Below are 14,145 nucleotides of genomic sequence, written 5' to 3'. Positions count from 1 at the left end.
GTTCTTTTTTTTTTTATTTTTTTTATTTTTTATTTTTTTTATTTATTTATGATAGTCACACAGAAAGAGAGAGAGAGGCAGAGACACAGGCAGAGGGAGAAGCAGGCTCCATGCACCAGGAGCCTGACATGGGACTCGATCCCGGGTCTCCAGGATCGCGCCCTGGGCCAAAGGCAGGCGCCAAACCGCTGCGCCACCCAGGGATCCCCAATGGTTTGGTTCTAAGGTTCCCCTTCTTTGTGGCCATGAGACAGGCCTCTGCTTCCATTTTATCTCCGTTGTTGTCAGAGCTTCCTAGCCACCCTCTCTGGTATGGGGGAGGGGACAGTGGGAGATTCTCAGGGCCGTGTGCCCAGATGGTAGAGACGGAATTATGAGCGCCCTCATCTGGCACCCCATCAACCCCAACCCACCATCATGACCTCAGGTGTCTCATGCCAGACCTCACGGTAGGACCTTACCAAGGATTTTTTCTGTAGGATGTGTGGAGGAGCTCTCTGCAGCTTAAAAAATTAGAACATGAAAGAAAAACCCAAACCGCTAGGCCTGGCTCCACTATTTCCCTTTATCTCCTCATCCTACTCTGTTGCTTTCTTCACCAAGATGCTGAAGTTTTGGTCCATGTCTTCACATATCTGTACCATGGACTGGCTAGTCCGGGGCCCTGTGTGCAGCTCTGCCTGTGCTGGAAGTGACATGTAACCATTCTTCAGCAGGTAAGAAAGACCCATTAGCTCCAGGGGCCATGGCTGAGCCCTAGGTTCTATTCTCAGCTGCACCAATGATGAGATATCTGACCATGAACAAAAGCCCAACTCATCACTGGGTCTTTTTAGTTTCTCAACTTGAAACTTTCTCACTGACTATCTTGTCCATCCTAGAACCAACCTTAACTCACCGACGTGATGTGGGACCGGCAGCAAATGACCTCCACACTTAAGGTTTCAGTCTCATCTGTGAAGTGAAGGGGCTGGGCTATTTGGCCTCAAATCACTAATATCCTGAGATCCTGGGATCCCTGACTGATCCTCCAGGTGACTGAGTGCCTTGTGGTTTGGGGATCACCATTGCCAGATGCCCTCACAGACCTAGGATGGACGAGTTCAGGTCCATGGCTGGATCGGGGCAAATGGGACACCAGAGCCAGGAGAAGGGTCAGGAAGACTCTTTAGAACCTAAGTCAGAAGAAAATGGGACTGGTGCTTCACCAGGCTTCCTGGCTTTTCTCTTCCCAGGTGGCAGGCGGCCTGCCCCCCTGCTGGCAGACAGGGAGGTAAAGACAGGAGGAGGCAAAGGCAATATCCTTCTAGTTCCTTAGCCCTGCTTCTCACTGCTCTCCTGGTTATTTTCTCTTATCCTTCCTTTCACCCAGGGTCAGTGGCCACCGCTGCCCACTCCTTCTACAATCTCTTCACTGAGCGCTCCGTGATGGGCTCAACATGGTGGGCAGAAGGCAGCATGGGCCACAGCCCACCCAGATACCTCTGGGCCTGCATTTTGTTCTGTGAAGAATGGAGGAGAATTGTCTTTCTTTTTTAGAGTTCAGGAGGACAGAATTGGACCACGTTTCCTGTACTCACTTCTGTCACAGAACTCTCCTATGGATTTGTAACGGTTTGCACCTCTCCTTCCTTTACTGGATGTGAGCCCTCCCAGGAGGGACTGTCTTACGCTCAATGTTCCCTGTACCTGGTACAGCGCCTCCATAAATGTGCATTTGGACCCTTGTTTTCCACCACAGGCAGTCATGACTGCTAGTGAAGATCAGGGCTGGCCACACGCCAGAAGTCAAGCCTGGCTTGATATCTAAACTTCCAGTAGGAAAGGATGATAAGAATATCTAAGAGTGAGCGTAGGTCTGTTTGCTTTCCAGCGTGGCTGTGTGAACGAACATCTGCTCCCGTATCTCTTGTTGCCTATTCTTTACTACCTTTTTGTAGTTATTCTGTGTGTGTGAATGGGCTGATGGAGAGGGCTACGTGTATATGTCTAAATATTTGTTTTCAAATGTACACGCATGATCCATTTGGTATTCTCTTTGTGTTATTTGCTTGTCTTTTCTGTAAATCTCTGTAAGTGCCACACGGTAATAAAAGCCTACTGGGATCAATACTTCTTCTATCCCCAATGGGAGATGTGGAAGTTCACTGACAATTTCTGAATGTTTCATGTTTCACTGAGAGCCTCCCAAGAGGATGTGAGAAAATGAGAAATGGGAAAAACGAATACTGCTATCTACTTCATAGAGAGGGAAACTAAGAACCAGCAAAAGGGACTACATGGCTGAAATCACATAGTATGGCAGAAGCAAACATTTGCTGAGCCACTTAAAACTAGGAGTGGAGAGTCTTGGGGAAGCAGTTGGCCTGGGAGCTGTGTCTGTTTCCAGGATGCTTATTTTTCCTTTATAATCTCTCTCCTTAGCTCTTTTCCTCCACTAAGTAAATCCTTCTTTTGTGTTGCCTCACCAGTAAAGAACATTCAAGAACTGTTGAAGTTTATGCAATGCTATTTGGGGACTATTTATTCATCAGGTACTCTAGTTAATTAACTCAAGGCCAAGCAGGGCTGCATCCTGTGGACAGTATATTCAGAGAAAATTTCCTCTAAGTTATGCAGGATGTGAACACATCCCACACAATTTTCCATACGCAGGTTGAGTGCCTTCGGAGGTGGGTGCCTATTTTAAGGCAAACTTTTTTTTTTTTCTCCTTAAACACATAAGAGTAAAGTCTGTTCATTTGCTTAGCAGCCAGGAGAAGGGAAAAAAAACTCATCATCCCAGAGTTCAGAGCTAATGTTCATCAGATCTTTGTAGCTGCCTCTGCCTGATTAAGCAGCACAAGAGGAAGTGATAGGTCCCAGGTCATGTCCGAATGAAGTAAGATTTTGGCTGGGGAAAGCCTGGTGTAAGGCAGTGTGGTAGTGAGGGTTTAGGGAAATATCCTTGGTGAACTGAAAAAATCCTTTCTTTAACCTGCACTATGTGGTAGTGACTCTACCTGATTCAGGAGTACTATAGGAGTATTCAGGAGTAGGCATTGTTTATCAGTGTAGAAAGGTTCTGTGAACATTACAAAACACAAAGTTATTTATATTTGTCAAATTATAGCCAAATTTATAATTAACATTTCAGTCCACTTCCAAGAATTTTTAAAGGTAATGATAAGCAAGGGTGCTGGTTAAAATTTTAAATATATAGCAGGGTTGTGCTGTAGCCCAGAAAGTGGCCACGTGCCAAGACAGAGAGGCCCAGAGTAGCCAGTGGGACTGTCCCAGAGACAGAAGTAAAGGGGTTGTGCTGCATGTGACATAAGGGTGCAAAAGCTGATGGTCTGGGTTCCTGGCTATCACTTCATAAATCAGAATACATCTAATAGAAGGAATAAAACCCATTCAAGATGGAGCAGCTCTGTGATCATCTTCTAGCTCAGAATTCAATGATCATTCCCATTCCTGCCAGCTGACACAACACTCCATTGTGTACTCAGCTGAGCATGCATCCCAGGTGCTGCTGGGCCTGGACAGGTTGCTGGAGCCAGAAATTAGGAGAAAAGTCATGTTCCTCTTCCGTCACCCTCCCTTTCACTCTTTCATGGGGTTCTCTGTGTTAATGGAGGAATCTTTCCAAAAGAGGACAGTATTTCGTCTTTTGTTCCTGGATGGTCTTAGGGCAAAATACCTGCTACAAAGGTAGACTTAATTAGGGTTTTTGGAATTGAAGCTGTCCCAATCAGGATCTAAGATCTTATGGATTTGCAAGCTTTAGGTAGTCATCAAGCTGGTCCAGCCGATACTGGTGCGAAGAAGAGGGAGTAAACCACCAAAGAAGTAGAATATCTTGATTTGAATGACGTGCTTATTAACAGGAGAGGGAGGACAAGGGATCATGAATAAAATAAGGGAAGACCCATTTCCAACAGTCCACATAGAGCCATTATAAAGGTGGAGACACACGCTGGACAGCACGCACTGGGGAGCCCTGGATTCTCAGAAGCAACAGCTGAGTTGAGAGTCTGCCTTTGTCTTCTCGCTGCCAGGGGGATGTGGGCAGTTCACATCATCTTTTAATGTCTTTTTCATGTGTAGAATTCAGGTAGAGGGTGTTCTTAGCTCTAAAAAAATACTCTGATAGAGCTGGGGTAATAATACATGATCCCACAAAACCCCATTCTTTTAAAAAATTTAATAATTTATCAATACAATACTAAATAAAAATGTAAGAGCATCCCAATTTTACAGACAATTACATGTAAAATATGAACATAAAAATGTTAACAACACCATCTTTAGATGGTGAGATTATGGATGTTTTGAATTTCTTTGTATTTTCCTGTTTTCTGCAATGCCAATTTTTTTAATCATAAAAATTTTACTATTACAATGTGACATATTCAGGATTCCTAGGTTGTTCTTTTTTTCTGAGAATTATGAGAGTATTTATTTGATCTGCTCATCAGATCTTCATTACTGACATGGGTGGCACAGTTGACTCCACTACCGACTTCTAGGTCATGCAATATACAAATGTGGAGGGTATACTGTGTTCCAGGTGCTGAGCTCTGTGTTAGGGATCTGACACATACCAAATAGGATTTGCACTGAAAAGATGATGTGAATACTTAAAAAGCTAAACCGTTAGCCACTTCCACTGATTCAGGACAAGTTAGGTTAGAAAGGCAAGTTTGTTCCAGGGTGGTAGTGAAAGAGGAGTTTCAACAAAAACTTATACTTAGTTTCAAATGTGAAAATGGGGCTGACACCCATCCTGAATCCAACCTTCCTGTGTGACTCCATTCATTGGTTTGAAGAGAGCTTCCAGAACATTAGAAGTGAGGCATCCAAATGGAGATCTGAAATCCTTTCTTAAAAATTAACCAAATATGATACATTTAAATAATTATCCATGTCCAAGAGCTAACTTTTGCCCAGACCATGGACTAATTTCCACTTGTTAGCAAAGGCTTTTTGAAGTGAGAATCTAAGGGGGAGGCTTCATAACAATCTTTACACGTGGAACAAAAGTGGTCAGTTTCTTTGATACAACTCGGGCTGATCTCATTTCCCCGCAGGGTATACAGCTCCACAAAGTCACAGAGAACCCTGAATTAAAAATGGAGAGAAGCTGCCTTTCAGCAGTGTCTGTATATCCTGTTAAGAACTGAGCAAAGGAGGCTGAGCCGGCAGCGGTTGCAGGTGCTCCTGCAAGGATCAAGAGCGCCCTCCAGCGCCAGGATTGTGAACTTCACCCCCAACCCTGGACAACCTGGGGCTGTCTGAAGATCCAGCTTCTGCTTACCTTTCTTCACTAAGGCAGCTAGATAAGGGGACCTTCCCTGCATTAAGATTATCAACCAAGTCATCTGAGAACAGCAAACCTAAATTCCTGGCTTTTGAGGAAAAGTCAAAGTTCACATGTAGGGAAAGATTGGAAAATATATATGAGATTGAGCAGAGTTGGGTTTTTTTTCTTCTTCTTTCTTCCTCCTTTCCTTTTCCTCTTCTTCCGCCCCCACCTGCACCCCCACCATCTAATAAAACCAAGGGGTCTGGGAGGTTGGAAGTTATGTAATGCAGTTACACGTGAGTGTGGAGACTGTGTCATGTACCAGCTTCATTTAGTTTGAAGATTTGAGCAAGGGATAACCTTGTTGAAGTCTAGGGATGTGATAAATCTTCCAGATGAGACACTAGATATACAAATGGACAATGGTGAGACCATCTATAAAAGTAGAGCTCAGATCCAGTCTGCAGAACCAACCCAGGAAACCAAACCATTACTAATAGTACCTAGCCCAGGAAATCAGCCTGCTAACTACAATTCACTGGTAGGAAATAAGACCAACTATCTCTGGCAAGTGGTCCAGAAAGCCACACAATAACCTCTATAACAACCACCTCAAACACTAGGACTTAAAAACTGACAGATTCCCTAATTTTTGTCCCTGCTCCCAACTTAGGACCAACCCCCAAAAAAGCTAAATATGCACGCACTCCTGACCAATTGCATAGGATGCTTGCTTCAAGTTAACACACCAACAGTTTCCCCATACCAGCAGCCTCCAATCAGGGCACATCTGAATCCTTTCCTTCCCACTATCTAGGTTTCCTAACTCTGTCTGCCTTTGAGACTCTGCCAAATGCAATGGAGATCGACTCCCTGCTATCACAAGCTTTGCTTGTTCCCCTTTGGTTCCACTTCCTTTATTTGCACATATAGAAGTCTCCTGTGCTTTCAACTGCAGCAGCCTTAAGGTAGTATGGTCTGCCTATGCTGGGGAGGGCTGGAAAAATTTCTTGAGTTTCTCGTGACTTTGCACTGACCCAAGAGGTAGGGTTGCCAAATAAAATGCAGAATGTCCAGTTACATTTGAATTTCAGAAAAATAATGAATAATTTTCAACATAAATATATCCTATGCAATATTTGGGGCATACTTATTCTAAAAAGGTATTCGCTATTTATCTGAAATTCAAATGTAACTGAGTGTCATATATTTTTATTTGCTAAATCTGGTAATTCTACAAGGAGGGCAACTCAGTGCTCTCATGCGCCATTCCCACAACTGGAAAGAAAAAGTTAAGAAGTCAGGAGTGAGATCCCTGGTGAGTCTAGAAAGAGTTTCAGAGCTAAAAGGGGGAAAACACATCAGAGGTAACTTGGGTAAACTTCCCAGGGATTGGAGGAAGATACAGCTGTGTCTCAATGGATTGCCACGGTAGAGGAGGCATGCCCAAAAACCAGAAGCAAAATGATCATTGTAGAGCAAAATAGTGAGCTATTTAGGACTATCTAGGACATATCTAGGTCCAGAAGACGGTGTCCACTTCTCACCCATGATGCTGCTACATTTGTGTAAACATTACACCCATCCCCACCCTGCCCCTCACCACAAGCCTAACATCAACCCAGAAAGAAGGGAGGCAGATGGAAGCAACATCCTGAAAATGATTGAGCTGTCAATCTAAAATGACATGTTAAGACTTCTGGGGAGTGTGTCATCATTGCTGGATTTGACCAGTTTACCTGGAAATAACTAGATTAAATTTCTGCATCTGTCAGAATGGACCCTCAATATTAAAAAGCAAATCTAGTTCCTCCAGAGAAGTGTGTCAAATCTCACTCTATTTGGTCTGCATCATGAAAACAATAGTGTTATTTTTCACTTTCCAAATACTAAATTACATTTTATTGAATATACTTTTCAGCCTTCATATCAACCTCCCATGTCTTCAAAGTTGACATTGACTAGACTATCTATGTTGAGAATCATTGACTTAAAATCTACCTTGTTTTCTTCCTACATAACAGATTGATGATGATGAAGGTGATGATGATTATGATGATGGCCATGATGACAATAGTGATTCCCCCCAGTTGAGGGCATGCTGGATTCCACTTACTTTCTATGTATCATCCAACCAGATCACAACTCTGCAAGCTGGACATCATTGTCCCCATTTTACAGAGAAAAGTGAGGTTCAGAGAGGTCCAGCGACTTGTCAGTGTATCAGAGAGTAAGTGATGGAGTGGATTAAAATCCAGATTTGTCTAATTCCAAAGCCTGTGACTTTTCCACACAGCCCCACTGCTGGCCACCACAGTTCCCTAATTCGCAGGAAATTCCTGCATCCTTTGGTTGGCTCTAATTATAGTCTTTCTAAAGAGGAATGTGCTGGGCTCTCTTCCTGGCATTGACTGCACCTCACTGGGAATGTTGGGCATCTTTAAAATTTCATTTATTAATAAACACTTATATAATGCCTGCTGGGTGCCAGACACTGGTCTGAGCAGTTCATAAATATTAACTCATTTAATCTTTACAGCAACCCCATGAGGTTAAGCACCATTATTATTATTATTACTCTTATTTTACAGATGAAGAAACTAAAGCACAGAGTAGTTAAGTGACTAGCTCAAGGTCACACAGCCAGTAAGTTTTGTAGAGCCAGGTTTCACATCTATTATTATGCAGTGTAACCCCCTCTTCCTTCTGAGATTTGGATTTCTCATCCTAACCTTTCCTTTAACTATTTCATGTAGGTGCTGAGAGAACGATGGGGTCAAGGACTTAGAGTTCCCCAAAAGAAAGGTTCTGGATAAGCTCAAGTTTTAAAAAACATCCATCATAAGGTGAAAGCTGGCATGGTCCATCTGAAGCTCCCAGCAATTATTATCTCTGTTTCAAAAAACAAGTCCTTCCTTATGTCCAGCGTTTGCTCAGTGATGATGGCCCCTAAGAAGGCTCCTCCTTCTGATATTGAAAACCCAATATCTAGACTTGGTGGTCTTAGCCTTCCTTCCTATCCACAGCTTTCTTCACACTCTCAGTCCCTCCCTTATCAGCCAAACTGCACAGGCCAGACTGCTGCAGATGGAAGGGAGAGTCGACAGGGGGCGCTGTCTCCTTCGAGTAAGCACTGTGGCTGTCCTAACCTGGGAAGTCACACACCACCAGGTGGAAAACCTCTGCCTCTTAGAGTCACGTGGTTTTGACAAGCTGCCAAGCATCCCACCTTTTAGAATTTCTTATGCTCAGCAAGCAATGACCTGGAAACTCTTCAGAGCTATCAGTCATTCACACCTATGTTACTGGCTTTTCCCCAAAAGGACATAACAGGGACTGGACATGGCCAAAGGCAGGGTAGACAAAGGTATAGCAAGTTAGGAAGAGAGAGCCCACGAAAAGCTCCTTCTGTTATACCCTTGTTCAGACGACCCTTGTTCAGTTACCAGGGCTCTGCATTTACTTCTCAATAAATCTTAGATAACTTGCTTACCTGCATTTAACTCTCAGTTTCCATATTTGTAAACTAGGATTCATAATAGCATCTATCTCATAAGGTTGTGATTGAGGATAAAATGCCATATGTATGTAAGACGATCACATGTGTAGTTAAAGATTAAGCATATAGTAAGAACTCAAGAAATGTAAATTATTATGATTATATAATAAATACCAGCTTCAGTGCAGTTTGCTATTTTACATGAACCCAATTATAACCTATGGAGTCAATGTTTATTTCCCATTTTACAGATCAAAAATGTTAACAAATATTTAGAGAAGTTAAATTACGTGCTCAAGCCACCTGCTAATAGAGGTACAGAGTGAGGCCCCAAAGTCTTGGTTGGCTACTTCCAATGTCACACCTATTACATTGCCTATAGACAGTGTTAGCAGTCACCTTCTTCTTCCTCTTCAGCCAACACACACGCACACACACACACACACACACTCACACACTCACACACTCACTCATTCACTGCTACTTCCACTTGTTCCTGAGCTCCAGGAAAGACGCCCTTACAACGTGGTAATTGGCTTTCATACCACTCAGTGTACTACACTAACCCTGGAGAGTGGAGAGAAACCAGGCAGTTCAGAGAGTCAGCCATTGAGGCCTCTGCCAGCCATTTCTTTGTTGGCAGAGACAAAGGCTCTGAAACTTAGTAAAAAAAATCCAATGGGTGGTGGCTAAGTCCCAGCTGAAAGTGTGAAAGTCCTAATCATGATCCTCCCCATCATATTCCTACTGATGGCATCAGCCTGCTAAAAATAAGGAAGATATTTCCCCAAGATTAATGAAAAGAAAGGAAGAGGCTGGGAGGTGGAGGTTTGGCGTCGGCTGGGGAAGGGGAAATAGAAAGCAACAGACATTAAAATAGCAGCAAATGAATACTGTGTAATTTCAAACAGTCGATAATGTCACACTGCAAGGTTGGTAATTCTGCGGAGATAATTGCCCTTCCCCAGATTACTGTCTTTACCAGAGAAAGAAGTGATGGCTGTGTATGAGAAATCACATTGCCTCTCACTTCATGAGCAGTGGCAGTGATTAATGAGAGGTCAGGCTTTGAGTTCACAAATATTTTATCCATGCACAGGGACTTTTAGGAGTAGAGACACAGCTCTTCGAGCAAAAAACATGATCAATGCTTCTTCCTCAAACAGGGAGACTGAGATACTCATGGGATGATGCAGCCTTTCGAGTCACGTTTTATCTTCCAGCAAGTCTGGGTCTGAAGAATTATGGCTTGACATGACTGGCCACTCATGGGTGTTTCCCTGCTGCAGAAAGATTGTCTGCTGGAGAAACCACTGAACTTGACTCCCCAGACCTGAGTTAGACAGCCTTGGGTTGCTCAGCCTCTGCTTCTTCTCTGGCGCAAACTTTCAGGTGTTTGTTATCAGTACAATGGAAGAATTTGACTAGCTAACAGTGTAGGTTCCACTCAGCACTCAAAGCTCCATCCTCAGAGTCTCTCTGGGAGGGGCAGGAACACTGTGGCAGGCTGTGTAATGGTCCTGCAAAGATGTCCAGTCCATCCCTCATATAGCAAAGAGGATTTAGCAATGTGATTAAATTAAGGATCACAAAATAGGAAGCCAGCATAATTGAAGGTCCTTAGAAGATGGAAGAAAAGCAAAGGAGACATGAAAAAAGAAGCAGTGTTGGAGGGATGCTATTCCACTAGCTTTGAGGATGAAGGAAGGGGCTATAAGCCAAGGGATACAGGTGGCTTCTAGCGAATTCTTCCTGGAGACTCCAGAAGGGACCAGACCTGCTGACACCTTAATTTTAACCCAGAAAGATGCATTTTTGTACTTCTAACCTCCTGAATTATAAAATAATAAATTTATACTGTTTTAAGCCATCACTTTGGGGTAGTATGTTAGAGCAGCAATAGGAAACTAATATTAACAGCAAGACCAGGGTCCAGACGATGACCAGTTTACCCCCAAACCCACCACTCAGGGCAACTGCAGTGCTGGGCAGTTTTACTTTCCACCAAACTGGGAACCCATAGCTCCATGACTAGGTTAACAGAGAGGAAAACCATTAATATAATGACACCACTAGTCACTACAAGCAACTAATGGAGATGATTTAGGGCCCATGCATTCATATGGCACCTGTCAGATTACATGGACTAATTAGCATTAACCATATTAATATTAATTGAGTGCTTATGATTTTCTATACATTTTAATGCCTAAAACAAGTACGAAAGGTAAGCAGTGTTAGTGTCTTTATTTGACAGAAGAAGCTGAGGCCTAGGGCAGCCTGGGTGGCTCAGCGGTTTAGTGCTGCCTCCAGCCCAGGGCCTGATCCTGGAGACCCGGGATCGAGTCCCACATCAGGCTCCCTTTGTGGAGTCTGCTTCTCCCTCTGCCTGTGTCTCTGCCTCTCTCTCTCTCTCTCTCTCTCTCTCTCTGTGTGTGTGTCATAAATAAATAATATATTAAAAAGAAAGAAGCTGAGGCCTAAAGAGGTTGAGTGTCATAATGAGTAAGAGATGTTGCTGGCACTCGACTGGGATCTACTTCAATCCAGATCCAAAGCTCTCTTGCAGGAAAATTTCCCAGCCCCTGGATTCCTTATGCAACACAGCATCTAATAAAAGGACCAGACTCCTGATTGGGACAGGCCCTCTAGGACATGGGTTCTCAAACTTTAGTAGCATCAGAATCACCTGGAGAGCTTGCTAAAACACAGATTCCTGAGATCCATCTCCAGATATTCTAGACTCAGTAGGTCTGAGAAGAGGCTTGGCAAATAACATTTCTCATAAGCTCTAGGATGATCTTGATACTACTGGTCCATGAACTGCTCTTTGAGTAGTAAGCATCTGGAAGCCATCGCATCTCAGTTCCTACCTCCAGGTCCAGCCACACTGAAACTGTGGCTGAGCCCTAATCCTGTTTTATGACTAAACCATCTTTTTGTCAAATCAGAATAAAGGGGATTTATTTTTATAGGGACATTGAGAAAAATGGGTGCTGTCTGGCCTGCATGAATTGTATAGTGACCACATGTTTTTCCAGACTTAGGAAGGATGCTCCTTCCATAGTAATAAAACTGTCTTACCTTTGCTTAGCACTTTTAAAATAAAGTGCTTTTTGCGTATACCTTGATACATAGCCTCAATTCATAATATATCTTTATGCGATGTGGACAATAATTTAGCTAGAAAAGCCATTGAATGTAAAATTCTCAGCTAAGGGGTGCCTGGGTGGGTCAGTGGTTGAGCATCTGCCTTTGGCTCAGATCGTGATCCCCGGGTCCTGGGAGGTTCCCCGCAGGGACCCTACTCTGCCTCTCTCTCTCTCTCTCTCTCTCTCTCTGTGTGTGTCTCTCATGAATAAATAAATAAAATCTTTTAAAAATTCTCAGCTAATGCCTTCCTTGATCTGGATGCAAGGCAGAAAGCAAGGAAATGAGAGTTATAGGTAGTACTGAAAAAGTGAAAAACAATTTTAATACCTCTGGCCCTAACAACACATGAAGCTCCTGGTTCATAATTTCAAAGTCAGAAAGTCTTCATGTTATATGAGTGAATACCATAGTGAGGTGTATTGAGGGCAAAAAAGAAAGAGTGAGAAAAATAGGATGCATGGATAACCCATCCACCAGCTCCTCAGTGGAGGAGCAGAGGGGGAGAGAGGGAAACCATTATTCACCTGGGCGAGCCCTCCCTTGAACCTCCCAGCCCCTGTGCATCTAGGTCACTTCCCTTTCTATGTTTGGCCTCTGAAAATGCAGTGGACGCATTAATGAATTTATTCCTGGATTAAATCTGGGGAAGGAGGGAGGGAGGGAGAGAAAAAGCCAAGCTCCAGATGTGAGCCTTGATTTGTGAAGGGCCTCTCGTCTTAATCCCTGAAACAGGAAATCCTAGCAGTGGGCTGAGGTCTCTCTCAGGATCTGGGTCAGTTTAGGTATAAGCTTTCCCTCTCTGCTGCTCGTCATCTTCTCCTGCTTCCATCTCTTAACACAGCAGAAAAATCCTCTCCCCCAGGCCCCACAAACACACACTCATTTGTTCCTTGTATGCTTTGTTGCCTCCACCTCTGCTGCTCCCATAAAACAGGAAAGGAAAGGTCATTTCCGAGGCTTCCTTCCCAAGGTGTTGGATTGAGGGGCAAGTGAGAAGGGAAGGGGAGGGAAAGAAGAACAGCTGCTCCCCTCATTAAGATGTTTTCCACCACAGATCTTGAAACAGAATACATCTGGGAGAGAGGATTAGGCAAGAGACAGCTTTACCCTTTCTCTAATACTGTATCACCAATTATTGCGTGATAATATGCCCTTGTGATATGTTATTTGATAGTAATGAACCATAGAATCATATACTTTGTAACATTTAGCAGTAAGATCTAGCCTGCCAGGGGTCCATTAATCACATTTTCCTCTTAATTTTTTTAAACAATGTATTTTGGTGTATTTTAACTATGCTGCTTCCTATCTGGTTCTCCTGGTCCAGCCTAAGAAGCCCTGAGTCCTCTCTCCTGATTCCTAGCACCTCCATGTTTCCTTAGAAAGATGCTGACCAAGGAGTAGTGGGGAGGTTGAGGGAAGATAAGCCTCCCCAATCTGAGGGTGACGGCTTCCTTCATGGAGGAAATACCATGGTGATTTTGTCCAATTTTCCTTTATAATGAAGAGGAGATTCAGGTGTGATGACAGTAACTCAACATAACTGGCTCACCAGAGTGATAGGAGGGGGACTGGGGAAATGACTCAGCCTGCACCTCTCCTCCTTAAGAAATCTAAGATCTCACAGCCATGGACAGTACCTGTGGATGCTTTAGAGATGCCGCCCCCTAGGTCCCCTTGGCAGAAGCAGAGCATCTCTCCCTCCAAAAGGAAGAGCAGAAGTACCTGAGCCCTGAGGCCCTGACCAACTGGCTACTACTTTTACTGGTTTGTCAGCCTGGCCTGTTGCTAGGACCCTCTCATTGCATTTTTGATGAGATTCCTAGGTCTGTAACCCTGTCCAAGGTGGAGAAGCAAAACTGATGTTTGACAGGAAAGACTAGTGGCATAATTAGAACAGAATTTTATTTTTGTCTCTTCCTGTTCCTTTAAATTTTGTCCAATGGTGGAAGCTTTTCCCTTGATCTAGATGAAAATTCAGTGGATCTTTATGCTATATGGTTTAGTCTTATATAATATACAGAATTACAGTAACTTTGGTTCTCGAAGTCTCTCTCAGCTTGGGAACTACATTGCACAGTCCAATATATTAAACTGTTTTTAGCCACAAAGTTGTTTTCATATACAAAGTTGAGGTGGGTTCTATAATAATAAATAATGCGTATATCCTGAACAAAGGGCCAAAGCAGATTTAATTCACTTCCCC

General features: G+C 43.4%; 1 protein-coding gene across 13 annotated transcripts in view; it reads left to right on the top strand.

Moving 5' to 3' along the window:
* Window positions 1-14,145, top strand: part of LOC140599919 (very long chain fatty acid elongase 5-like) — an 87,029-nt gene that overhangs the window by 11,800 nt on the left and 61,084 nt on the right. For 3 of the 13 annotated variants that reach the window (XR_012002979.1, XR_012002975.1, XR_012002978.1), the window contains 2 exons: window positions 604-716; window positions 1,373-2,112. The exons of 4 other annotated variants lie outside the window; for them this stretch is intronic. Coding sequence is in view for 2 of the 9 variants with exons in the window: in XM_072766193.1 (XP_072622294.1) it covers window positions 604-610 (7 nt within the window). In the remaining 7 variants the exon portion in view is untranslated. Of the gene's footprint in view, window positions 1-603; window positions 2,113-5,072; window positions 5,338-14,145 lie in introns of those variants that run through there. 6 more of the 13 variants (XR_012002980.1, XR_012002976.1, XM_072766193.1 and 3 more) reach the window with 4 other exon arrangements.

The sequence above is a fragment of the Vulpes vulpes genome, chromosome 8 (genome assembly GCF_048418805.1).
Source record: "Vulpes vulpes isolate BD-2025 chromosome 8, VulVul3, whole genome shotgun sequence".
Classification (NCBI taxonomy): domain Eukaryota; kingdom Metazoa; phylum Chordata; class Mammalia; order Carnivora; family Canidae; genus Vulpes; species Vulpes vulpes.
Note: the sequence above shows the minus strand (reverse complement) of the source record. Positions and strands in the feature narration are given on the sequence as shown.